The sequence below is a fragment of the Coturnix japonica genome, chromosome 8 (genome assembly GCF_054131305.1).
Source record: "Coturnix japonica strain WE chromosome 8, WE-NBRP24, whole genome shotgun sequence".
In the NCBI taxonomy this organism is placed as follows: Eukaryota; Metazoa; Chordata; class Aves; order Galliformes; family Phasianidae; genus Coturnix; species Coturnix japonica.
The window spans coordinates 5,136,475-5,161,507 of NC_140670.1; the positions used below are offsets into that span (position 1 = coordinate 5,136,475).

The window sequence follows — 25,033 nt, forward strand, 5'->3', positions numbered from 1 at the left end:
TCAATGACCAGATTTTCATCCCAAACTCTTCTATTTATTTACATATATAACACCATTTGTTGTTTGCATTCTTCTTAACGAGCAGATGGTTTTTCCTTCCTAGTAATGCTGTCACAGTTACTTGTGGCTGCATGAGTTGTTTTTGTTATTGTTGTTATTGTTGTTTTTTGCCTTGGAAAAGCTCATCATTGAGAAAACACATGGAGAGAAAACTGTTCCCAGAGCAGGATCCCAAATTTGGGATGATTGCTTTGATGGGACATCAAACTTCTCAGACACAACTATAGATATTGCACTTTCCAGTTCTGCTCACATAATATCACTGAATTCAGCACACAGTTGGGTAATAGAGGGCAGACAGAGTTTGGGAGCAGCCTCATTTTTAGGCCAAGAAATGGGTTAGCACACCAGTGCCTCACTTGGACCATGGCTGAGGTACACATGCTGTTGGGCTGAGCAGCACCCTGACATCTCCCCACCACACAGGAATACTTCATGCTTTTATGGCTGGACAAACAGCACTGTGGCACTTTTCCAAACCCAGCAAAATCTCGGGAGTAGGAGAATGGCAGCTTTCACGAGGAGCTCTGCCACCTTGCAGCTCACGTGTAGACCTGTGGTGAAGCTGGCTGGCCTTCCTTTAGGCAGCCAATCCTTCCCTGTGTGCTGCACCCTGCCCCTTCCCACCAGAGCTCTGCAGTGAGCAGCAGCAGTGGGAATGAGTTGGCACAGAATGCATAAGCAATAGAAGGGCCTGGCCTCCACACCTGCCCCTAAGCCATGATCTGACTGCGGTCCTGTCTATTTATTTACAAAAATCAGCCTGCATAGGTGCTGTCTGAGTGGTGGTGACCCAACTATCTGGTCAAAGGCCTGTGGGGAGCTGGGAGATAGAGCAGGTTAACGTTTAACCTGCAGGGACTGTAAACCAGCCCGGGGCCACTGAACCTTTGGAGTTTGATATGACGATTGGGGAATAGCCGGAGTGACACGTCGCAAACTCCCCATAATCAAGGAGAGCTATTCCTGAGCGGTGATCTCCCAGATTGCTCAGGTAGGCTGCTGCCCTCGGGATTATCCTGCTGTGAGGTTTGGGGTACAAGGAGAGGGCTCAGAGAGCCAACCATGGAAGGGTCTTTTGGCTGGTCTCCTGCACCTGGGGTGGGGATGGGAAGGCTGCACCGTGCTCCTTTCCCCACCATGGGGTGCAAGCCACCAATGGGGCAGGACTGGAGTGCCCTGCAGTCCCCATGCTTGCCCCTGTAGCATCCGCCTGAACACTTCAATAAGCAGATAAAGATGTTTGGCATCATCCCTACAGCTTCTTCTTTGCACTTTCCTCATTCTCATAGCCTATGGGTGCTAAAAAATGAAGCCAGACCAGGCTAGGGGGAGGAGGGATCTTCCCTGCACTAATTCCATCTTGATATGTTGCACTTTAGCAGCTTCCAGGACTAATCATTAGAAACCGCTGCATCAGACTCGCTGTCTTCTTATCCCTCATTCCCTTTGCAGAAGATCAGTCTCATTTTCAAACGTGATTGCTGCTCCTAAAACTCTCAGTTTTCACTCATCTCTTCCAAATATCTGGCTTTCTGCCCACTTCTTGATGCTTCCCTCCTGCTGTTCTCCTTGGTGAAAGAGGAGGCAGAGGCTGGTGCAGGAGGAGGCTGGCTGCAAAGCATCTGACACATGGTGGTGTTGCAAGTCTAATGGGGTGAGGAAGGAGGCCAGGCTCAGTATCAACCACCTTCTCTGATTGTCTTTTTGGGGTGTACCACGTGCAATTAGTAATGCAGTTGTTCCCAAGAGAGCAGTCACCTTCTGAAGCAATATTAAAGGCAATTTTTAATCCCAAGACTTGCATACTGAAAACAGTGTAAGTGGCCAATGCTTTTCCATACCCCCAAGGCACACTGCACCTAGGGAATTTGTACCATTTGCTTTTAGATACCTAAAAAAAATCCTAATTTTTCTGTAAGATAACCTGGAAAAAACCTCCTCCCTGGAAAGAAGAGGGATTTCACCCTTGTTGCTTAATTGGACTCTGTCCTGTAACATGTCTGACACAAACAGAGCTGGTGCATCTCAAAGCTGCCCAGGAAACTTTAAGCAGTTGATTTGATGAAGAACATGGATATCATATATAGAGATATATATATATGATATATATATATATGGATATATATATATGGGAAGATTGCTTGGAGCCCCGAAGGAGAGAAAACTCCAAATCTGTAAAATGAAGGAAGATGAAAACCTAAACAGAATGTTTTTTGCAGTAACCACATACTTGGTTATTAGGGGTGAGTGGTGAATGCACTCATTTCCAAGGGCTGTCATCCACTGTCTGCATAGGGTTAACTGTTGTAGGACAGCCTTTGCTGGATGTATCCAAGCGGCTTGATACACTCAAACAAGAAGGCTCATCGATTGGCACAGGATAAACAGGGTTTTGTTATCTCATTCATGGAAACAGTAACCAGGTTTCTGAGAAGGGCTGCAAGTGGGCGCTGGGCAGAGCAGGGTCCAATCTTTCCTCCGCTGCAGGGACAGATGGACAGAGGGACGAAGTCTGAATGACTTGGCTGGCCAGGAAACGATGCATAAAAGTGCTTGTAGGGATGCAAGCTACACTGTGATGAGTTTGTTTCTCATTGATAAAAGGCATTGGTACACAAAAAAGTGCATTTTGTCATTATTAGCAGCAATTGTTCTAAGAGTTGAGCCCCTGGAAACTATTGAATTCCAGAACAGTTAACTCAATTTCATGTTTTTTGTTAAATAATGCTAAAAATATTGTCTTAATTTTCTGCATTTACACTTCCTAAGAGCAGCCATGAATGGGGAGTGTTTCTCCTGCCAGGGCAGATTTGCTAACTGATTAATGGAGCAGAGAATAATCTTGTTTCCTCTGTCCTGTGAAAGCAGCTCTCCTTGTGCCCACCAGAGTGGGCTGCAATAAGGGAAAATGGTTGCAATCCTTCTAAGATAAAGGATGGGAGGGTGCACTGGGTCAGCTGTGGGCAGATCCTAGCCCTAAATGCATAGCGTCATGCAACCACAGCTCCTATGCTCCTCTCAGACTTTAAATTGGGATTCCTCTCTACTGGAGTACACAGCTGTCTAGGCATGCTGCTCTCAAATAGGCTAAAATCTACAGGATGCCTAACAAGAAGCGATTGTCTGGTCTTACCAACTCAGGCAGAAGTTCAAGAGGAATATTGCTCCTGATACAAACATATCAACAAGGAGATGTGTTATTCTCATTCATCACTATGGCTTGCTTTCTCTACTCAACAAGAAACCATACCATGGACTGAATGTTGCTGGAAATGGTGTCAAGGTTTGGGATGGATATGACATGCCTACTCAGATGACAGGTGTGGACATGCATGGCACCTAAGGCACCACAGGCAAATGCATTTGGAGCAGCCAGCCAAGCCATTCAGGAGCAAGGGAAAATGCTCTGAGGCTGCCCATCTACCTAGGATGCTGCTTGAGACAGAACTGAGAACCTCAGCTGTTATGGAAACCCACAAAGACTTGGCTGGTCACTTCCCAGCATGGTGGAGAGATGTACCAGTGGCTTTGCTTGGCCTTAGTACCAGAGGAAGCCATGCCTTGTGCCATGCCAAACCCAGCTCTGCAGCAGACAGCAGGCATGGGAACTGTGAGCATCAGAGGGGTTCGGTGCTGCTCTTGACAAAAGCAAAGGTGCAATGGGGTCATGGTTGAGTCCCTATGCTCACTGTGTTTTCCTAGGTGTTAAGGAAGCCCTTCTAATCTGAACAACATGAAAAAATAATCAAACACAGTTAAATATGGTCTTGATTCTATGAAAGATAAAACAATAATCAGATTCCAGTTGCTGTGGACTACATTCATTTTGCAATTAGAGATGGTAGACAGCTATTGTGTGGTGCAGATGCAGCCCAGCTCCCAGCACCTGCACACTGGTACTAATTAAAACACCAGAGATGATTGGAACAGGGCAAAAACAGAGACCAAGCAACCCATGAACCCAAGAATAAATAGCTCCAAAATCATTCAGCAGATGTCCTCGAGCTGAGCACTACATCTGCAGACCCATGATGCTTGCATACACTCAAAGCTCACCCTTCAGTGCAACCTGAAATTGTAAGCTGTGAGTTCTCAGAAATCCCCGTGCCAGCATGTGTGGCCCAATTCAATTGCAGATTTCAGCTTTATGGTACTTATGACCCCAAAAAATAAACTTCAAAACAAAAATCTTCAATTAGATATGATTTAAAACTGCAGTTCTGAATCAAAACATCTGAACACACGGTTGTCTCCACCTTGAACCTAGATACAGGTCTGAGCACTCCTGTGTTCCTGAGTTTTCAAAAACAGGCCACATCTGATCCCATATCTCACACGTATCACAGAGCACTGGGCATGGCTTGTAACAGACTCCTTTCCTGCACCAGAAAGGTGCTGTGGCATGGAGAACACACTGACATGTGGTTAAAATAAGGGCAAGCACCCTGCACTCGTTTCCCTCCATACACACATGTGTGCAGTCTCACTGGACAAAATCTGTTTGTGGGTTTAAATGCTGTTTATTTGCATGCACTGGGGAAGAAGGGGATATTTTTCCTTATTACATGGTCTGTAGTTGGTTTTCTTTTTTGTTTTATTTCAAGCTGACTGACTTAGGAAGAATTATCCTTTTAGCTTTCTCAGGAGAGCGGACTTTCTCCTCCTAGCCATAGTAATCTATTTAATTTATCTTAAATTTGATTGCAGTGAGCACCCCTAATTAACCTGATTTTTTGCTGATAATCACTCACAATGGAATCAAATCACAAATCCGGGGATGGATTGACCGGCACACAGAAAGAAGCCGCCCTCCGTGCATTAATTCAGCGAACAGGATATAATTTGATCCAGGTAGGAACTCACAGTCACATCCTTCCATGTGCAGTGTCTGGTTTCATCATGAATCACCAGGGGTTTGCACAGTGAATCTGCACATATGAAGCGTTCCTTGCTTCTTCCTCTGTCTCTGCCTTTCTCTAATACACATATTACACAGGGTTGTGTATAATAGGGGCTGTCTTTTATGCAGCAGCATTGGATTCCTCCTGACAAACTATTTTAGGGGTGAAATAACAACAGAGCACAGCCATGTTTTGGGAGTGGTTGGTATAGCTGTCTACATGCTGTGTCTGCAGTGTCAGTGGATCAAAGCAAACCTGCTAAGCAAAGATTCAGGAGAGCCTGGGTCTAGATTTGGTCATGGTAAGTCCAGTGTGTGAGCCCCAGATCTACCTTTGCATGCATAAAAGTACAGGCGCCTTACCTGCCTGAAGCCAAAGGCTGGCACTCAGAATGGCCTTCAGGGTCTCTAAGCACAAAGCCTCCTCTCGTTATAGCACATGGAGGATGGGCAGGTCCTTCAAAATCATTTCAAGAAGTCTTCCTTAGTCAGCACGACCAAAACAAACTCATTTTTCAAAAGCATTTGGTAGTAGAATGACTGACCTTGCATCCTGGAAGAAGTAACTGAAAATGGTAAATTTTAGGCTGGTGATTGCCATGAACTTGGCCTCAGTTTGCATAGCACTAGATGGCACAAAAACCCAAAGCAAAAGCTGAGACTCCTGGGAAACCCTTCATCCTATGCATGCCCTAAGACCAGGCTGACAGCTGGGATTGCTGCACTCAATCCTAAACCACAGATCAGATTTCTGCCTACTCGCCCTCTCAGAACCATCTTCTTTCTTCCTCCCTCTTCCCTTTCTTTCAAACATAACTTTTATTTATTTATTTGTTTGTTTGTTTATTCATTTCTGCTTCTCTTTGGCATTTGTTTCCAGCCCTGCTATCGTAGCCAAATACCTTTGAATTCAGTATATCCCAGGATCCCATATCTTCACAGAGGGAACAGTGAAATTCTCCTTTCCTTCATCCTCACCAAAATGAGTTTGGTGAGATGCTGCCTTGAAGCCACAATTGAAGCCACTGTGGACTGAGAATAGACTTCTTCTTTCTCTCCTAGCACATGAGATCCCACATATTTTGGCAATATGAAACATGTTAACCATTTGTCTCTCACTCAGCTTAAAACGGGATGCTAAAATTACACAGCCCTTTTCAGATTGTTACTGATGAGTATTTAGATGACCAAGAGCCCCTTCCAGCCAACCTGTCAGTGAAGAGCACAGTCGATCATAACAAAATATACAACTGCCACTTCCAACAAATGGCTCAAGATACAGAACATCCCGTGCCAGCACTGTGCTCAGTTCAGTAAACTGAGTTCAGAGAAATAGCCATAAACGTCATCATCTTCTCATTAGTTTTGCTTTGAGAATTTGTTTGTAATTTCAAATAGCTCCATCAATATGCTGGACCTATTTGCAAAACAGAAATGAGCATGGATAATTTAGGGCTGGTTATAGACCACAGTGCTAGCCCTCCAGGCACAAGGCATCACTGCAGGAGGAGAGCAGGTATGGGAAGGAGAGAAGGGGAAAAGATAGGAGGAAGGAGGAAAGAAATAGAGAAAGGGGGACAGAAAGAAAGAAAAAGAAAGTGCAGAAATGAAGGAAAAGAGGAGAACAAGAAGTACAGGAAAAGTGGTTTAAAATAGGAGAGTATAACAGAGACACTAGCCTAGGACAAACGTAGACTAAGTGAAAATACTGGCTTGTCATGTCTTCAGGTATTTTTGGGTGCCAAGACCTGCTCCTTGCATAAAGAAATCCCTGGCTAGCCAGGTGTCTCCTTTGCCCCAGCACTGTCCAAAAAGCTTTTTGTCTTCACTTCAGACATCTGAGTTGTGACAGCAATCTCTCACTCAAGGTACTGATGCATGTTTCTTAGAAAAACTCAGCTAGGTACAAATCAGATCCCTCACCAGCACAGTGACTTTGGGTACTCTAGGCACAGATGTGACAGTGGGACAGACAATGCACACTTGTGTTCTCTTTTATTGACTCCATGAAGGTTGCGTCTTGAGAGGAAGGAGGGTGTTTGCTTCAAGCACTCTTAACAGAGTGTGTGATGAATTTCATTCCTCATTAGGGGTTGATCATCTCCATGTTTGAAGTCCGCATTTAAACAATTCTTTTTCTTTTTTCCATGGTAGGAAAATGGGCAGAGGAAATACGGTGGTCCACCCCCTGGCTGGGACGGCCCTCCGCCAGAGAGGGGGTGTGAAATCTTCATTGGAAAACTGCCTCGAGACCTTTTTGAGGATGAACTTATACCCCTGTGTGAAAAAGTAAGACTTTTTAGCACGTAGTTACTGAGCAGAGACGCTCATTTCTGCCTTTCCAGCCTCAACTACAAGCCATCAGTCCTAGCCTGCCCTTGGCTTAGTGGAAGTCCTTCTGACCTCCTGCCACGGTGCCTTCTCACCATGACCAGGGCTGATCTAACACTAGAGTTGGTCCTGCTTAGAGTTTGAGGGAGGCTGTTCCCCCTAAATTCGTTTATGCCTCCCTCCACCTAGGGAATGGACACACCCGTCCAACTGCTGCACACAATCCTGAGCAGGTGATACCATTCAGACAGCAATGGCCATGCAATCTTATTGTTGCACCTCAGCCTTACAGTTTCTAGCCCTTTTTTTAACCTGATTTCTCTATCTCAAAACTAGATGGGGAAAGAACAGAAATCCTGGGGCTGCTGGGGTAAACGCCAAACTCCTTCTTAACTCCTCCCTCCCACAACTCTTCTCACTTGTATACTTTCTGCCTTTATTTATGAATGTTTTAATTTATCAGAAAAAGGCAAGAAAGTAGAATTGTTACTCATCATATTAATCATTCATTATTATATAGATTATTATCTGTAGACAGAAGAATCCAAAAAGTTCTGGCAAGATATAGTCAAGGAAGTATCTAGTCTTGTTGAAATACCTCCCACCTTTCTGGCAAGCACCTCTTTAGGAATGACTTTTCTTTTGATTTGCAGATTGGCAAAATCTATGAAATGAGAATGATGATGGACTTCAATGGCAACAATAGGGGCTATGCATTTGTAACCTTCTCGAATAAACAGGAGGCAAGGAATGCAATAAAGCAACTCAATAATTATGAAATTAGGTAAGCGTGGCAAACACTTCTGCATCAACTTTAAATCATATTTTCTCCCTACAGCCTAAAGGAAGCTTCTTTAGTTACCTAAACTTTGTAGGAAGTCACTGTTTCTTTGCATGTGTAGTCACTGCATCATGCTGTAGTCCAAAGGCAGCATATAGCACTCAGCCTCAAAACCTTTTGCAGGAAATTTCTTCCTTACAGATAAACTAAATAAAAATTCTACTCAAACACTGGAAAAAAATACTTTGCTTTGGATCAAATTAGCAGATGTTGAGCCATGGCTGTTATGTATCCATCTGGGCTTTTTGCTGATATATTCCTATTCATGGTGTACTGCAGATATGTCCAGGGAGAAAGAGCAATAAAGAAAAGAAGAAAGGAAAGAAAGGAAAGAAAAGAAAGAAAGAAAAGAAAGGAAAGGAAGGAAAGAAAGGAAAGAAAGGGAGACAAAATATGATAAAAACCAATTGCCAAATGTGACATTTCCTAATAGGTGGAAACAGAAAAATCCCTCCTGTTTGTGACTAAAAACGGGGAACAAAACACACAGAAATCAACAACATATGGGTCTATCGATATGTTTTGTTTTGATTTCTTCCCCAGTTAATTTTTTTTTCCAGTTTGAAGTGGGATGAGTAGATGTCTCTGCTTAGAGGCATTTGGAGATCAACCAATTTTAAGGTTCTCATTTTATTTGTTCTAAATTATCATCACGTTTGCTTTACTAGCAGTGCTAAGGATGAGCGAGTTGCAAGGCACAAAAGGGAGCATGGAAATAAGTTATTTATCAGAGGCTGGAGAGTCTGAATTATCAGACTTCAGCCACTTCTACTTCCTCCTCTTATTCCATTTGTTCCAAAGACTCCTCTGAAGAAGTTAAATTCAAGGTTTTTAAATTCTCAGGACCTGCAGGAGGTACTTGGAACACAAAGTGGTGAACAAAGTGCCCATAAGTAAATATTCCCTTGCGGTCTGCACAGCGATGGGTATCAGTAAACTCTGAAATAGAGTGTGCTCATCAGAAGGGATTTTCTTTTCCCCAAAATCCCAGCTGTGAGGCACACTAGGAAGCTGTGAGTCACTGGTGAACATAACAAATACACTGATGGCAAATCAAGAGTCCCTGCAATGTCCTGGTTGGTCTGTGTAATTGCCTGACAGCAGCTCTTTTTGGAATTAGTAGAAGGGAGAATCCAAGGAGTCAAAAGGAAAATTTTCTCAGGTTTCTTCTTGATCTCAATTCCCCACATTCCTTTGATGTCAAATCTAGCAGAGCCTTAACTTTGGATCTAACCCCTTGCACTGAGCAAGACTACCCGAGCTTCTAATCCAAATGCCTTCTGTTTTGCGACAATAAGGAGCTTCTTTTCCCCTCTCTCGAAGTGCTCCTGATTAGCCAGCAATGTCATTTATCCACAGGAATGGGCGTCTACTCGGAGTCTGTGCCAGCGTGGACAACTGCCGTCTGTTTGTGGGGGGGATCCCCAAAACGAAGAAAAGAGAGGAAATCTTAGCAGAGATGAAGAAAGTGACAGACGGAGTTGTGGATGTAATCGTCTACCCCAGCGCAGCTGATAAGACCAAAAACAGAGGTTTTGCTTTTGTGGAATATGAAAGCCACCGGGCAGCAGCAATGGCCAGGCGAAAATTGCTCCCAGGTTTGTATGGACGGTGAGGATCATAGGGGCAGCTTCAGCTTAGCAGATGCATGTGTACACCTTGCAGTACAGAAATCTCCAACTATGTATCCGAGGAAGCAAACGCTGCTTGGTTTCTCATCTTGGCCGCCAGTGATTCATTTTAACCAGGCTGGCAGGTGGAGATGCCCTGACTCTGGGGTGTGGTGACTCTGCAGACCCTGATTTGCTGCCATGCTCATTAGCCAGGCACCTCATTTGGTATTTTGGAAGCTGAAATGGTTAAAATACAGCTGGATGGATCTGGCTGTGTGTATCCATACAGCCGTGTTATAGGATATATATTATCTTGTGTTTACCCTAGTTTCCAAATAAAACATCCACAATCATTTGGGAAGCATCACTTGGGGAAGGATCTAGGAACATATTCAGCTTTGGCAATGTACTGAGAATGCTCCTGAAAACTATTATTTTCCATCAGGGAAAGAAAACTCAAAAGAGGAATTGCTCTAGAATACAAATAATATCAATAATAATTCTATATCATTTAGTGTTGGGGCTGTTGTGAAGCAGAGAGAGGATTGATAGGTGATAAACAAAGGAAACACTTAATTGCATTTGCATTGATTTCACTGTTGGCTTTTTTTCTCACGCTTTTGGTTGCTCAGTAGCTCTGGTACTGCTTTGTCAAAGCCAGTACACTTGCTGATAAAAGAATTAAATAAACCTTCTGCTTTGAGACTTGTCCCTCTCTCAACAAGCTCACCAATCTTTCCTTCTTTCTATTTGATGGTCCATTAAAATCATGTCATTTAAGTCATCTTGTTGTCAAAAATGAGCAGGATTTCAAGTGTTATTGTGTATTAGCTATAGAGGGATATCTCACATTGACTCTTTGTATTCTGGGCTTTCTGCATCATATTAACATGCTCCTAGTTAGAAGAATGCTTTCTGTTAGCTTTTGCTTCAGCACAGCTTTTTCATGGATTCTATATTGAGAAGGAAGGAAGGAGCAAGCACAGGCCTCTCTACCAATGGCAGCCTTGAGGGAGCAAAACACTTGAAATCCTGAGCAGAGACGGTGAAACAGATGGGAATGAGCATGTAGCCCCGAACAGCCCTGTGCAGCGTGCTAGTGATTTCCAATTTAGGGACATCTTGGTAAACAGTCTGTAGAATTTCAAAGTCCTGAGCAGGAGCCAGAGTCTTCTGATGTTGCAAACATATGGGAGGAACTTGGAAAAGGTTTCAAGCCAGGACTGAATGTGTCTCCAGCTGATGCATTCGATGAACATGAAATAGAATGTAATTATCAGGTTATTTCTTTGACTTTGAAACTCTCTTCTTTCTGAGGGAGCATGCAGAAAAGGTATAAAACTCAAGAAGTAAAATGCTATTTATGAAAATGTTGTCTCCTGCTTAAATAAGAAGAAAATTGTCACAGAAAAAGCAGGCCACAGAGGATACCAAATGTACAGCTCTGGGCGTTGAGGAGTGGCCATATTTCAGGCACTCCTATTTCAGAGGAGCAGGAAAAAAGGTCTCCTTGCAGGAGACAGAAAGGACTGGGAAGTAAAGCTCATTGCAGCATCACATGGCTTTGAGGTGAAGCTGTAGCCTTAAGTTTTCATTATGTATTATATATCACAAATTGGCTAATCAGTTACTTAATGGGTTAGGTATCTCAATGCAAATGATGGACATCAATGTGATAGCGTGATGACAACATAGTTTTTAACTATCTCTTCATTTGCTCTTTTCATTTCCTGCCCCTCAACAGCTCAGTCCCCTGTGTATAAAACCCATACACTTCTCCATACCCTCATTATCTTTGTTTCCCCTCTTCCTACTGCTTCTGTTGCAACTTTACCCAATTGTACTGGCCCATGCAACTTCAAATACTTGCAAATCTTTACTTCCACTATTTCACTTCATCCACTGGGACTTCTGGATCCCTTTTCAATTATCTAGGGAATTAAACAGCTGAAGCCAACAGGGATCTTTAGTAGAGAAGTATATTTGTTAAAGTATTTCCCTTTCGAGAACGTCTCAGGGAATGCAGGTCTAGCAAGTCATGCCATATTTTCACTTTAAAAATTCTGGCTGCTGCATTTCTGCAGCATCTAAGGCATTAGTGGGAGTATGTTGAAAGTGGAAATGAGTTAACTAAAAGGCAGTACTTTGCGCTAGAAAGAATCATCCTCCTCTACTGTTCACACTGCATATGAAATAGTCTGTGAGCAGAAGTGAGACGAACAAAGCCTGTCTGGCACTGATGATGTCAATCTCTTTAAAGGAAGGATTCAACTGTGGGGACACCCTATTGCTGTCGACTGGGCAGAACCAGAAGTGGAGGTGGATGAAGACACGATGTCATCAGTAAAAATCCTCTACGTGAGGAACCTCATGCTCTCAACCACTGAAGAGACCATAGAAAAGGAGTTCAACAACATCAAACAAGGTAGGAACTCACTGACATAGTAGCCCTCAAGTAAGTATGGCTACTGCAAATGGAAATAATTTTTCATTCATAAAATGCCAAGAGACAAGAATAACAGTTTTTCCCCTATAAAATGTTTGTGTGTAATGTCACAAAACTTGTCCTTAGCCTGAACGCTCCTATCCAACATGCACATCATGTCATTCCACTAAGGGCTGATAAATTTCCAGTTGCCGACGCTATTAACCTTTGTATGACAACTGGCAAATGGAAGAGATCCAAAGTGATGCACCAGATGTTAGGAAGAAAATCTTTATGTGAAGGTGGTGAGATTGGAACAAGTTGCCCATAGAAGTTGTGGATACCCCCTCAGTGGAAGCATTCAAGGCTGGATGGGGCTGTGAGCAACCTGGGATAGAGGGAGGTGTCTCTGCCTACAGCAGGAGGTTGGAATGAGATGATCTCAAAGGTCCCTTTCAACAGGAACCAGGCTGTGATTCTATGATTTAATGAAGGAAATTAGGTATTCCTTCATGATATATACATACATATATATTTATATGCTGTCAGGTTGAGATTTTCGAAAATCAAGTCTTTTTTGTGTGAACACTTCAGTGTTTCAAATTCACTTCACTGGCTTTCAAATGAGATTCTACTTATGAGTTACTCCAGCTTCAGAAAATTCCACCCAAAAACAACAAAGTAAAAATAACACATTTCTGCAGCTCTCCAAGCCACGCAGTCCATTAGGCATTAGTAACTTACGCTTGGCAATGTAAAATTGCCTTTCATCTCATTCCTGCTAGCTTCCTTCTATTAATTTTTAAAAATACACTTCAGAGCTTTTTTTTTTTCTTCTCTAATTTCTCATTTCTGCTCTGTACATTTTTTATTTTAAGTAGGCTGCAGTGCAAAGTCAGTATGAGATCTCCTTGAGACTTTTCTGTCCTTCTAATGATACCAGCTAATAATACCCAAAGTAACCACTAAGTTGTTCCCCCCAAATTAAATGCCATCCCATCCTCTTAACTATATCCTCCTTTGTTTATTCAGTTATGTTTCTGATCACTGAACTGCTCACACTCCCCAGAAAAACAATTATATCTGTTCGAAACTTTGGTGACAGTCATCTGCTTTGCTCTTAAGAGAAATATTCTAGTGGTATAGCTTGGTTTGTTTAGCAATAGGGATTAGTACAACATGCCGGTGTACTACATATGTATGTCTTAACTGTTCAAATGTAGGACCTGAACTCTGAAAGAGCACACTTGCTTGTTCAGTTGCCCAGTATGTACCATGACGAATAAAGGAATGCTACTATCTAACACCACATTGGAGTTAGAGAGTTTTCCTCCTGGGTTTTGAATGACACTAGTACAACAGAGGACTTGCTTCTCCTTCAGTTCACCTTTTTGTCACTTAATTATTTTACTTCTTATTCTGGAAATTGTATTGTTCTCTTAAGGACAGCTTTACTTGTTGTGGATGTAACCAGCTCTTAAAGCTGTGCCATGCTTTCAAAGGGAAATAGCCTGCCTAAGAGAAGTAGGTTTCTTAGCTTTGAGGAGAATAGATGCAGTTGAAGTTATGGCTGAGAATACAATCAAACAAGTCAGCTAGAGGCTGCAGTGATTCACCTTTTGCTTTTGTTATCTGTCCTCTTTGCTTCGTCCCACTTCACTACCACTCTACTGACGTACACAACTGATCCAAGGAATTTGGGTGCTGTTTGGATAACAACAAACTATCCAACCAAAAGCTGTGATCCAGAGGTCCCCATTGCAGAGCAATTGTCACCTCACCTCATCACCACACACACCACCAGGAACACTACTTACATATCCCGAGTTGTAATACCTTAGAAGTAACCCTTAAATCTGTGCCAGATCCAGAGCTGAAGGGCTTCTGTATAAACAGGCATCACTGAAAAGCCCTGCCCTCATTCCCTAGAGATCTTGGCAAAAATTCCCTTCCCTGGAAAATTTTCCATTCAGTTAAATGGTCTCCAGCCCTCACAGCTGAAGTGGGGTGATGCTAAAAGCAGGGTTCAATAATACAGCATGCTCTCAGGAGAGGAAGGGGGATTTTCAAAACCGAGGGAGTTAATTAAAACCTTGACTTGTAAACAAGGCATCAGGATACAATGCCTGTAATTTTGGGCTTAGAAAATAACTGTTCGATCCCAGGGGGACAGAAAGGGCTGCTTACTGTCTCGGTGCCATTTTGCAGAGATGCAGGCTGCTCTGGCTGTGGGCTGGGACAGACTTCATTCATCCCCCTGGAGCTCCTGATGCTTCCCTCTAAACTCCAAAGAAATATTTTCTCTTCTGCAGTTATTTAAATGAGCACTTTCTTGCAGCAATAACATATTTCCCTGTGCACCGGTTCGGCTTTAAAAGGGAAGAAATCAACAGAAGAGTCATTCTGCATTCATTAACAATATTTCCAAGATATGTTTGGGGGTGTATGTACATACAAAGTGTGTGTGAAAACACAGAGATGGCGATCACACACAGTGCCATTACTTGTAACTAACCATGTCCCAGGTGCTTTGCTCAGCCCTTCAGGTCCTATTTTACTTGAAATAATACAATCATTGCCTTCATTTTTCCATGGTATATACATTGTAAGAGGTATGAAGAAACTATATACTCTTCCGCTTAGTCAGCTTTTGCTATCCAAGGGCTCACAGCCCAACTCAATTGCTCATTCTGATCTATACATTCCCACAAACACCTATTTTCAACTGACATTCCAATGTTTTCCATAGGTGCAGTAGAGAGAGTAAAGAAAATCAGAGACTATGCCTTTGTGCACTTTAACAAAAGAGAAGATGCGGTCCATGCTATGAAAGCCTTGAATGGGAAGGTAAAACTGTTGTAAATGTGAATTTGTGGGACCTATTTATACAACAATACATATAACGCAGCTAAAACAAAGCTGCCTGCCTCATTAGCTACAAGAAATAGCTAGAAGGTCCTCACTTTTTTCATTCCACAGGTTGATTTTAGTGTGGAGGAGGGGGAGGGGGGAAAAAAAAGACAAAACAGTGCCAAAATAAGATCTAGAAAAAGAAAGGTTTCGAGTGCTCTCAGCTTGTGCTCTCATACTTAGTTCACATTTGCCAACAGAAACACTGGAAGGGAAGCACGTGAATGGCAGAGGGACAAACAAGGTCAACTTTTAAACATCTGCTCCAAATTTGGAGTCAGACTTGCAAGGAGCTTCCTGTGCTTTTTTGCACTGCATGCAATTCACAGTGCTGTAATGCAAGAGTTTTTCCCAAAGAGGTCCTATTACTAGGAACGGGATTAACACCTCATGCTGAGCCCCATAGGAGGACATATAATCTGGCTAACCTACATACTGCTTTGGAGGGAAGGGAGACTTTTCAAAAGATTTCACAACATCCAAGGGCTGGATGCTCTCTACAGGTTGAATATTCATTTACCCAATGCCTTCTTCCACCCATGGGTGGGAGATTTGTTCTGATTCAGGTGGTTTTCCTTATTTTCCTTTTCTATTAATAAACCACTTGGGGAAGCTGCCTTCTTAGGATAATCCTCTTGAATTTTGGATGCTGCCTCACCCTTGTGCTTCCTCTGGTGTGCAGGTGCTGGATGGGTCCCCCATTGAGGTTACATTAGCCAAACCTGTTGACAAGGACAGCTATGTTCGATATACCCGGGGCACAGGTGGCAGAGGAGCTGTGCTGCAGGGAGAATATACCTATGCCTTTGGCCATGTCTACGACCCCGCTGCCACGTACTTGGGTGCCCCAGTGTTCTATGCACCCCAAGCCTATGCAGCCATACCCAACCTCCACTTCCCAGCCACCAAAGGCCTCAGCAGGAGCATCATCCGGCCCCCATCCATCAGAGGTAACTCCAGTCTTGACAATACTCAGCTCTAGCAAACTAACTCTTCCTGCATTTGGGTGCTATTACCTTGTTCATTTCTGGACTTAGGCCTTGCCCTGGATCCTGCATCCCTTTGAGAGAGGGATAGAAAAGAGTTTGTAGTTGCTGTCCTTCCCAAAAGGCATGGTCACATTCCAGCAGACTAATCAGGGAATGAAAAAATAACCATTCCCCAGAGCAAGCTTGAAACAGCTTCCAGATCTCTCTCCTTCCACGGTAAATAAGCTGAGAATCCTCCTGGTTTTGCCCCAGCAGGGAAAACCAAATAAGACAACTTCCCTTGCCCTTCAAAGCCAGCTCCCTCAACCAGCCACAGGCAGTGCCCTTTGTGGTGGATCCCCTTCACTCTGAAACCCACAAGGAAACTTTTACCAGTCCTAGATTTTTTTTACCCAAAGCTGCTGCATTTTCCAGGGAGTTTAAAATTGTTATGATGTCTTCAGCTCCATAGCCAAAGGGATCTCAGTGTGCTAAGGTGCCAGCCCACCAGCCCTGCAGTCTTTTGTACTCCCCAGACTCCCAAGCAGGGTTCCTTAAACAAAAATGTAATGGGGGTTGAAAAATAGGCTTTGTTTCATATAGAGGGGAGTAGATGTCAACTATCCAAGTTCCTCAAGAAAGTGAAATTATACTGGTGGGTAGTGAGCAATGCTTAAATCTTGATTACAAAACTGACTTGTGCATGAGCTGGGTGGAAAGTTGTACCTCCCTTGGCTGCTTAGGGCAGAGGAGATGGAACTGGGTCAAGAGGAAGCAGGGTTCCCCCAGCAAGTCACACCTCCACCCAGTCCAGATGCAGAAGATGCAGCAATGATGCTGAACCACAGCAATAGGCTGCTGGGGGCACCTGCCTACCTCCTTCCCAAACTCCAGCTTCCCAAGACAAAAGTTAGTGAGCCTAACTTTTCCATTGCAGGGACAATCAGGGTAACTTTTCCGGTGATTTGATTCAGTTTAATGCCTTCTTACATTCCTAGAAATTTACATGAATGTACCTGTAGGGGCTGCGGGAGTTAGAGGACTGGGAGGTCGCGGCTATCTGGTGTACACGGGCCTGGGGCGTGGATACCAGCTCAAAGGAGAAAAGAGGGGAGAGGATAAACTCTACGACCTCTTGCCAGGAATGGAGCTCACGCCGATGAACCACGTCACACTAAAGCCTCAAGGCATCAAACTTGCTCCTCAGGTATGTGCAGGAAAGGTAGGCCAGGGAGCTTAGCTTAACTTGCTACCAGAAAAACAGCCCCTGCTTGAATTTGCATTGGTGATTGAAAACTACATCCATTCATAAATCTTTAAATACATGGGAAAAAAAAGAAAAGATAATAGCACTATTTGCATCCTTCAGTGTGCATTTGCCTTGCTGGAGGACACTTCCTGCTCTCCTTTGAGGGAAATCCTTATGAGCTCCCATGGGTAACAGATGAAATCCAATTATGATTCTCCATCCTTAAAAACACTGTGGAGTAAAGAAATTCTCACCCAAAATGGACACGATAAATAAAATGCATCACTTGGGACTTCAACAAAGAATGATTTCACGCAAACAGAAAAGTAATAATGTCTTTGCTGGGAAAAAAATAGAATCGTCTGTTTTCCAAACTGGCCATGGCATTGCACAGAGCTCTGCTGCCACAGTGCTATTACTCCAATGCAGTACAATGAAGGAATCATAGAATCACAGACTCACTCAGGTTGAAAAACACCTTAAGGATCATTGAGTCCAACCGTGACTTAACCATACTACTCTAACTAACAACCCTCTACTAAATCATGTCCCTGAGCACCACGTCCAAACTGTTTTTAAACACATCCAGGGATGGCGACTCAACCACCCCCCTGGGCAGCCCATTCCAGTTCTTTAACAACCCTTTCTGTAAAGAAGATTTTCCTGTTATCCAACCTAAACTTACCCTGGCACAACTTGAGGCCATTTCACCTTGTCCTGTCACCTGTCAGCAGTGAGAAGAAACCAGCCCTGTTCTCACTGTAAGCACCTTTCAGATATTGGAAGAGTGCAATATGGTCTCCCATCAGCCTCCATTTCCCCAGACTGAACAGCCCCAGTTCATTCAGTCTCTCCTCATAGGCCATATTATTCAAGCCCTTCCCCAGCCTTCTTGCCTTCTCTGGACCTGCTCCAGCACCTCCATGTCCTTTCTGTACTGAGGTGCCCAAAACTGAACACAATACTCAAGGTGAGGTCTCACCTGCTGAGTATAGGGGCAGAATGACTTCCCTAGTCCTGCTCATCATACCATTCCTGACACAAGCCAGGATGCCATTGGCCTTCTTGGCCACGCTGCTGGCTCATATTCAGCTGACCATCCACCAATGAAAAAATAATGGAGTGCATTATCTAGGTGCATATATGCACATAAGTTCATGCTATATCCCTACAGAGACTTTGGGACAGCAAGGAACAATTGTCACTGGAGCCAAGAAATCTGGTGAACTGGGTTGGGTACATGCACAGAGCAGCAAACTTCAGAGCTATAGCTACAAGATGTAAAGCAGCATTAACATTTACATTTTAAATGTAGTTTTAAAGTAAGGTGTGCTGCAGGAAGGCTTAGACTGTAGATACTGTGGGTCTCGAGTCCAACCCAGTTCTCAGCTTCATGCTTGGGGATATTCCTATTTCAATAGACAATCAGAACTTTTGATCTTCCATCCTGCTTTGGGGTGCCAAATTGCCTTCCTGTGTCACTGAGATGTAGATCCTTCTGGCACTGAAAAATGGCTGGGGGGACCCCACCTTCTGCTCAAGCAGGAAAAGCCTCGAGACATAGCAACTCCTCAGCTGAGCACTGAGCCTGGTAGTTACCCCCACAGCTGGTGGGGAGCACAGGAACATGGCGTGGCATCAGACCCAAATGGGACAGAGAGCCTGTGGGTTAAAAATAAGAATACAAAGCAGAACCAAGAGCATTTCCAGAGAGTGATTCCTAATTACAGTGGAATAAGCTGTGCTAAAGTCCAAGGGCAATGCGATTCAGCATTTCTCTTTCAAACGAGGAACAGAAATCATGTATTGAAGCCTGAATAATTAATTGGATGGAAACGCAGCCTTTTCTTCTTTCTTTACACTGTACCCATTGAGGGAGGGAGGCACCAGAGCAGTGAAGATAGCAACTGTGGTACTTTCAGAGCATTAAAAGACATGCATAGATGGAGCTTCTGGGGAGAATTCAGAGAAAACCGTGCAGATAATAGAAACAGCAAAATGAAGCAGCTAATCAGCAAAATGACTCCCAACTTAATGGGGCAACAATTAGCTTCTAGAACTGAGGCATTTTTAAGGCGGAGAATGTTCAGATGAATCTTGTATTTCAAGGTGAGCTGTAATATCCTATCTGCTGTTTATTTTTACATTGAGACCTGAGGAAACTGTCTCAGAACCCTGGAAAACCCTCTGTCAGGGAGGAGGTTGAGCAGCACAGGGGCTGGAGCTGGGACAAGAGGTGACGTGCAGCAATTAACCTGAGCAAATCCTTTCTTCCTCCTAGATCTTGGAAGAAATCTGCCAGAAAAATAATTGGGGACAGCCTGTTTACCAGCTCCACTCTGCAATTGGCCAAGACCAGAGACAGCTTTTCCTGTACAAAATCACCATCCCTGCCCTTGCCAGCCAGAACCCCACCATGTACGTAACTATCTGAGTTTTCCGAATTAAAAAAAGCACATTCCAACATCTGTCTGCAAAATACAATGGCACAAGTCTCTATTTCCAGGGCTTTTTGTTTGTCTCCTTTGTGTTTGTTTTGTTTGATATTAGGGAGAAAATCATCCATAAGCTAAAATAATAATGATGATTTCTGCCATGCTTAGTGGGCTTCTTATGGTGGTTCAAGAATTACAGAAAGCTAGAAATTAGCAGACAAAGGGGTGCATATTAGAAGGAAAATGAAACATACAATAGTCCACAAAGGAAAAAGAAAACAGCTGGTAGGAACATGATGCTAATTAGGCTCCAAATATGATCTTAAGCACTTCTGATCTGAAATATTGTTTGTGGTATATTTTAATGAGAACAAAAGACTGCAGCAGGTTTGGTTGGTGTATTTTCTTTTGATTGAAAATAGGCAACACGCTCTGAAAAGATGCTGTGATCAAAATCAACACGGGACTGATAATCTCAGTGAATAAGCCAGGCTGCTACAAGGAGGGAGATAGTGTTAATGCATTGGTACAACAACACAACGTTTCTATTTGATGTGTGGTATCATGCCAACTACGATTGGATTAAAATATTGTGAAGGAAAGGCCTAGAGAGAAAAAAAAACAAAAGCAAGCTAATAGGTTGTTGTGTTCACAGCCATCCCTTCACACCTCCCAAGCTCAGCGCCTATATCGATGAAGCCAAAACCTACGCTGCAGAGTACACCCTGCAGACACTGGGGATTCCCACTGAAGGAGCAGAGGTACCTCCTGCAGCACCAGCTTTTCCAGGTATATGAATATCTGTACAGCAGAGGTCTCCTACAGTGTTATTTTTCCTACATTATTCCCTATATGTGTCAGGAATTAACACACACATAGCTGCTGAGGACAGAGTTGGTCATGCTCTGGTTTGCAGATGCCTCCCTTCAATTGGAGTGCCAAAGACACAGGACCAGATGTTTTCCACATCTGTGATGCATCACCTCTATGGACCTGGTGGCTGTGCCCAAGCCAATGCCACTCTAGTTGACTGATCTATGGTCAGTCATCCTCCCCTAGCATTCCAGCTCCCTTTGAATCAACACACCAAGTTTCACTTGCCAAAACAACGGCACAGCCATGGACACCAGATCTGATTCCTTCTCTCTCCCACCTCTACAGGGAGATTTATTGCTCCAGTTTGTTGGGAGCTTGTTCCCAACAACTCTTGTAACGACCCAAAAGAGCTTGGGAAATCACGAAAAACATAAGCCAGGAGCAGGAATCCAGCTTGCAGGCATTGCACTGCGCTCCCCCGCATAATGGATATTCTGATGTAGTGGGAATAGCATTCGCCAAGCTGCACATGAGGAATGCATTAGTCAGTACTACTGAATTGTTTGGAGTGTCTCAAGGATGGATTAAAAAAAAAAAATCTATCCGTCTTCCTGCCACAGGAGTCCACAAAAGCCACAGAAAAATCAATTTGTCTGGGTTTGTGCAAGCTTCCGCAGTGTGGAAACCAAATGGGCTCTTTATTGAATCCAGTCCCCACTTATTGCTTAATTATAATCTCTCATTTTTCTTTCATCCACCCTTATTTATTTGTCTTGGAAATTCAACAAATAGACACACATTAATATATCTGCCAGCAGCACACACCGGTGCTTGGCCTGCACTCACTGGAGCCCCACACAGCTCAGGCCATGCCCAGGTAGCAGCTCATTTCTCTTAGGATTGTGCCAGATAATTTAAACAACATATTTCTTAATTCCCAACCAAATTGCGCCTCACTTCGCTAATGGAAAGAATACACTTTAAGCTACAACATTCAAATCAACATGAATTTCTCATGCTTTCCACCAAGGTACCACCTTTAGTGAGGCAACATACTCCTTGCATTGCCCAATATCTCTGTACCAATGTCTTCTCTATGAAAGATGATCAGGTTTTCTCTGCAGTGCTTCATTTCCTTTGTCACGTGCGGGAAGCTGTGTGCAGGACACCTCTCTTCCCTTTAAGAAGTTGCTTCCTACAAGATTCCTATAGACAGCAGGCTTCCCATCAAAAAACAAAATAACACCAGGCAATGGTGGCTTTTTAATGCCTTTTCATGAATCCACGTTTCTTTGTTTCCCCTCACAGGGTACACCATCGCTAACGCGGCCACAACAGTCACAGCCACTCAGCTCAAACAGGCGGTGACGATGGGACAGGATCTGGCCACATATGCAGCATATGAAGCCTACCCTGCCTTTGCAGTTGCTGCACGCAATGATGGCTATGGAGCATTTTAGCCCCGTCTTTGTGAGTTTCCTTAAATCAGACGTGGGTAGGAAAATTCTCAGTCTGGTAATTCTTACACCCTCATGATTTTCATCTAATCTGTAGCCTGAAGTTAATTTTTAGTCAGAGTTTCCTTCTGTTAGTTCTTTAGTTTCATAGTAGGACATTAAGGGAAAAGGAGAATTAAAAGAAATTACTCAAAATCAGATTTCACATTAGAAAGCAAAATCTCAGTCCAGGAAGCCAGTGGTTCTCAGGTGTGCGTATGTATATGTGTATGTATGCATATGAATATAAACACAATTGTGTGTGTGTTTACAAGCCACAAACCATGCTGAAATCAGCCTTTCCCCTGGAGGTTTTGATGTGGGACCAGGGAAGAGAGGGCGTCCCAGCAATCCCCAGTACACAGCAAGACTATTCTCTGTTCACCCCAAACCATCAGCCAGGCGTACCCCAGAATTTCTCCAACTAAGCAGAAAACAATCAAAGGAAAGAGCCAAGACTTACAAGCTTCTTTGTACTCTCCTTAACGTTAATCTGATTTTAAGCAATGGAAAAGCATTAGGAAGAGTTTTGTCTCTGGCTTTGCTACTTCCCAGCTGTACCTACAATCACAACACCACAAATAAGGGCTTCCCCCACCTCCTATCCAGCGACATACTCAGTGAAAAACAGGAACACTTCAACTATTATGGCCGAGGACCAGAGAAGTGTTATTTATTCAGGCCAGATCCCTACTTAATTAGGCCATGAGAGCACAGCCATTGCCTGGTAATAAGAGGCACCGCTACATAAATAAATGAAATACAAGCAACTTTTCCAGCAGAGTAGAAATAGCCCTGTCTGGTTGATAACATTGCTTTATGCGTTAAAGCAAAGTCACTGTGATTCTTGCAAAAGTTAATTCAGCTGAATGGGCTTCACTGGGGCAGCTCATGTCTGTCAGCAGTGCACTTTGTGTTCCGCTAAGTGGTGTGTTCATATGCCTCGGGGATGCTGAGAGTTCTCTCTGGTTTATGGCAGGAGGGAACTATCCTTTGTTTTAGCCATAGGAAGAAGGAATAACGATGCCTTATGATACAGGATAAAGCTGCTGTTAGATACCATCCCTAAAGCTGTACCAGCTATGACGGTCTGGGGCAAGGTGCTGATGAGCAGGCTCCAAGTGTTTTGCATTCTCATACTTGGGCTGATTTGATTTTGCTTAGGAATGGAACAAAGCTATATAAACTGTATAGTTTGCGGCACTATGAGACTATTTCTATTTATAAAGTAGCTCATTAGGGTGGTCCAAAAGGTATTACAGCCCTCTGTGGTTACTGTTCAACACACTTTGATTTGCAGACAATGACAATCCCGTTCACAGAGGCTGAAATAACCAAGAGTGTTACTAGTACCGTGGCTTTACTTTCTCTTCTGCCTACTTTGTGTTTGAGAAAACTGCCAAGGAATAATATATACACGTGTGTCTCTAAGAAAAAATAATACTAAGATTGGCAGAAAACATTTCTTGCTTTTCATGTTCAGTAACTTCTGTCTGCTTTTTCAGTTATTTATATAAGTTCAGAAAGATGTCAAAGGAAAGGACAAGAAACAGTATTAAAGCGTGTGCATGAAGCACTTATTTTTGTACACTTAGTACAATGTTTGTATAGAGTTTTAACACTATGAAGTGTAGAAAAATCACATCATCCATTTACTGGAGGAAAATCATGTATGTTTATAGAGAATGAAGTGGCAATAGCATCTCGATCATCCATTATGAGAAAATGATAACTGGGATTAAATTCTGTGAAGCAAATCTGTAATTCTGGAGTAATCAAAGGGTATTAACTGGACTTTGAAATCTCATTAAAACTTTTAAAACCACTATGAATGCCTCAGTTTTTTTATACCTTAAGTTCTACCTGAAAGAGTCATCCTGTACAATGCAAATAAGAGCACACTTAACAGTGCAGGAAAACCTATTGCTAGCATACAACATGTAACTCTGTAGGCATCCCTAGCAAACCAAACAGGATTTCTCCAAAGTAGTCTGACATTGCTTTAAACGCTTACAAAGAGGTCAGCTGTATTCTGGTCTTTAGCAAGAGCAGCAGCTCTGCCAGTTCTGTTATTTTACCTCATTAAATGTTCCTGCTGTCCTGCTTTCGTTTGTTTGAAATCAGGGCAATGGCAGGATTCACTTTTGCGCTGTAACACTTCCCCTCCTGCTTTTCAGAGAACACAGAATCCCTCTTTGCTCTACAGTTGTCTGATGAATTTTGGAGAGTGTAACGTTATAATGGGATGATAATAGCAGGGTCTTTGGCTACAGCAAATGAGAACAAGCCCAAACACAGCAGCCACGGATACATAAACAAATGAAAAGAGCTGCTTACCTTTAGAAGATCCCAGGGAGGTGGGGATCTCTAACAAGAAGTAGCCTCAGCTCCACTCCCAGCCTTTCAGTGAGGTTTGGGAAGAGGTTGATCCTGGCTTCACCCCTTGCAGTCATTCCCCTGCATTGCTTACACCTGAGCTCCCCTGGGTTGGCCCTGCCTTCCCTCCAGGTGCTCAGTCACTGCTTCAGGCCACAACTCAGCACTTCCACTACAGAGTGTAAGGAGGATTTTCAAGAAAACTGGAACTCACATTCTAACTTGAAGTGAAAACAGTATTTCTGATTTGTAAAGGTACAGGTTCCTACTGGATAGCAAGACAGAGCCAAAAACCATGTACATCCTCCAACAAAGAAGTCCCAGATATGTTTCAGCTATGAGCAAATGGTGAGAAATCAGCAGACTTTACTGGAGCTGGATAAACCCTGAAACATCCCACTTGGAAAGTATCTTTCATGTCCCACTGTAACCTCTTCTAGAAGCCTATGGGATAGAGTCTTCAGGGAGTCTGAAAGTGATTGCTTTATTGTTGAGTTTGCATGGCTCCCATAGATAATCTCATCTCCCAGTCACACACGTACCTGCATCTCCCCTATTCTGGGAAAAATACTCTCAAATATGACATTCAAGTTGGGGACAAGCAGCCTGG

At 43.3% G+C, this 25,033-nt stretch overlaps 1 protein-coding gene across 4 annotated transcripts; it reads left to right on the plus strand.

The window, feature by feature from the left end:
* The first annotated feature begins 898 nt into the window (after positions 1-898).
* A1CF (APOBEC1 complementation factor) lies at positions 899-23,875 on the plus strand. 4 transcript variants are annotated; one of them, XM_015866206.3, is made up of 12 exons: positions 899-1,054; positions 4,771-4,914; positions 7,118-7,252; positions 7,948-8,078; positions 9,495-9,733; positions 12,009-12,173; positions 14,923-15,020; positions 15,766-16,033; positions 17,050-17,258; positions 19,582-19,718; positions 20,391-20,524; positions 21,860-23,875. In XM_015866206.3, exons 2-12 carry the CDS (start codon positions 4,816-4,818, stop codon positions 22,009-22,011), a joined length of 1,767 nt encoding a protein of 588 aa, XP_015721692.2. In that variant the 5' UTR covers positions 899-1,054; positions 4,771-4,815; the 3' UTR covers positions 22,012-23,875. The 4 variants fall into 4 exon arrangements, with proteins under 4 accessions (XP_015721692.2, XP_015721693.2, XP_085409966.1 ...); XM_015866207.3 differs by having other exon boundaries at positions 17,074-17,258; XM_085553840.1 differs by having other exon boundaries at positions 17,194-17,258.
* Positions 23,876-25,033: the final 1,158 nt, after the last annotated feature.

Excerpts from the sequence above, each read along its gene's own strand:
- A1CF (XM_015866206.3), top strand. The coding sequence starts at position 4,816 with ATGGAATCAAATCACAAATCCGGGGATGGATTGACCGGCACACAGAAA. Across the intron at positions 8,079-9,494 it reads CTCAATAATTATGAAATTAG|GAATGGGCGTCTACTCGGAG; the intron begins GTAAGCGTGGCA and ends ATTTATCCACAG. Across the intron at positions 19,719-20,390 it reads GCCAGCCAGAACCCCACCAT|CCATCCCTTCACACCTCCCA; the intron begins GTACGTAACTAT and ends TTGTGTTCACAG.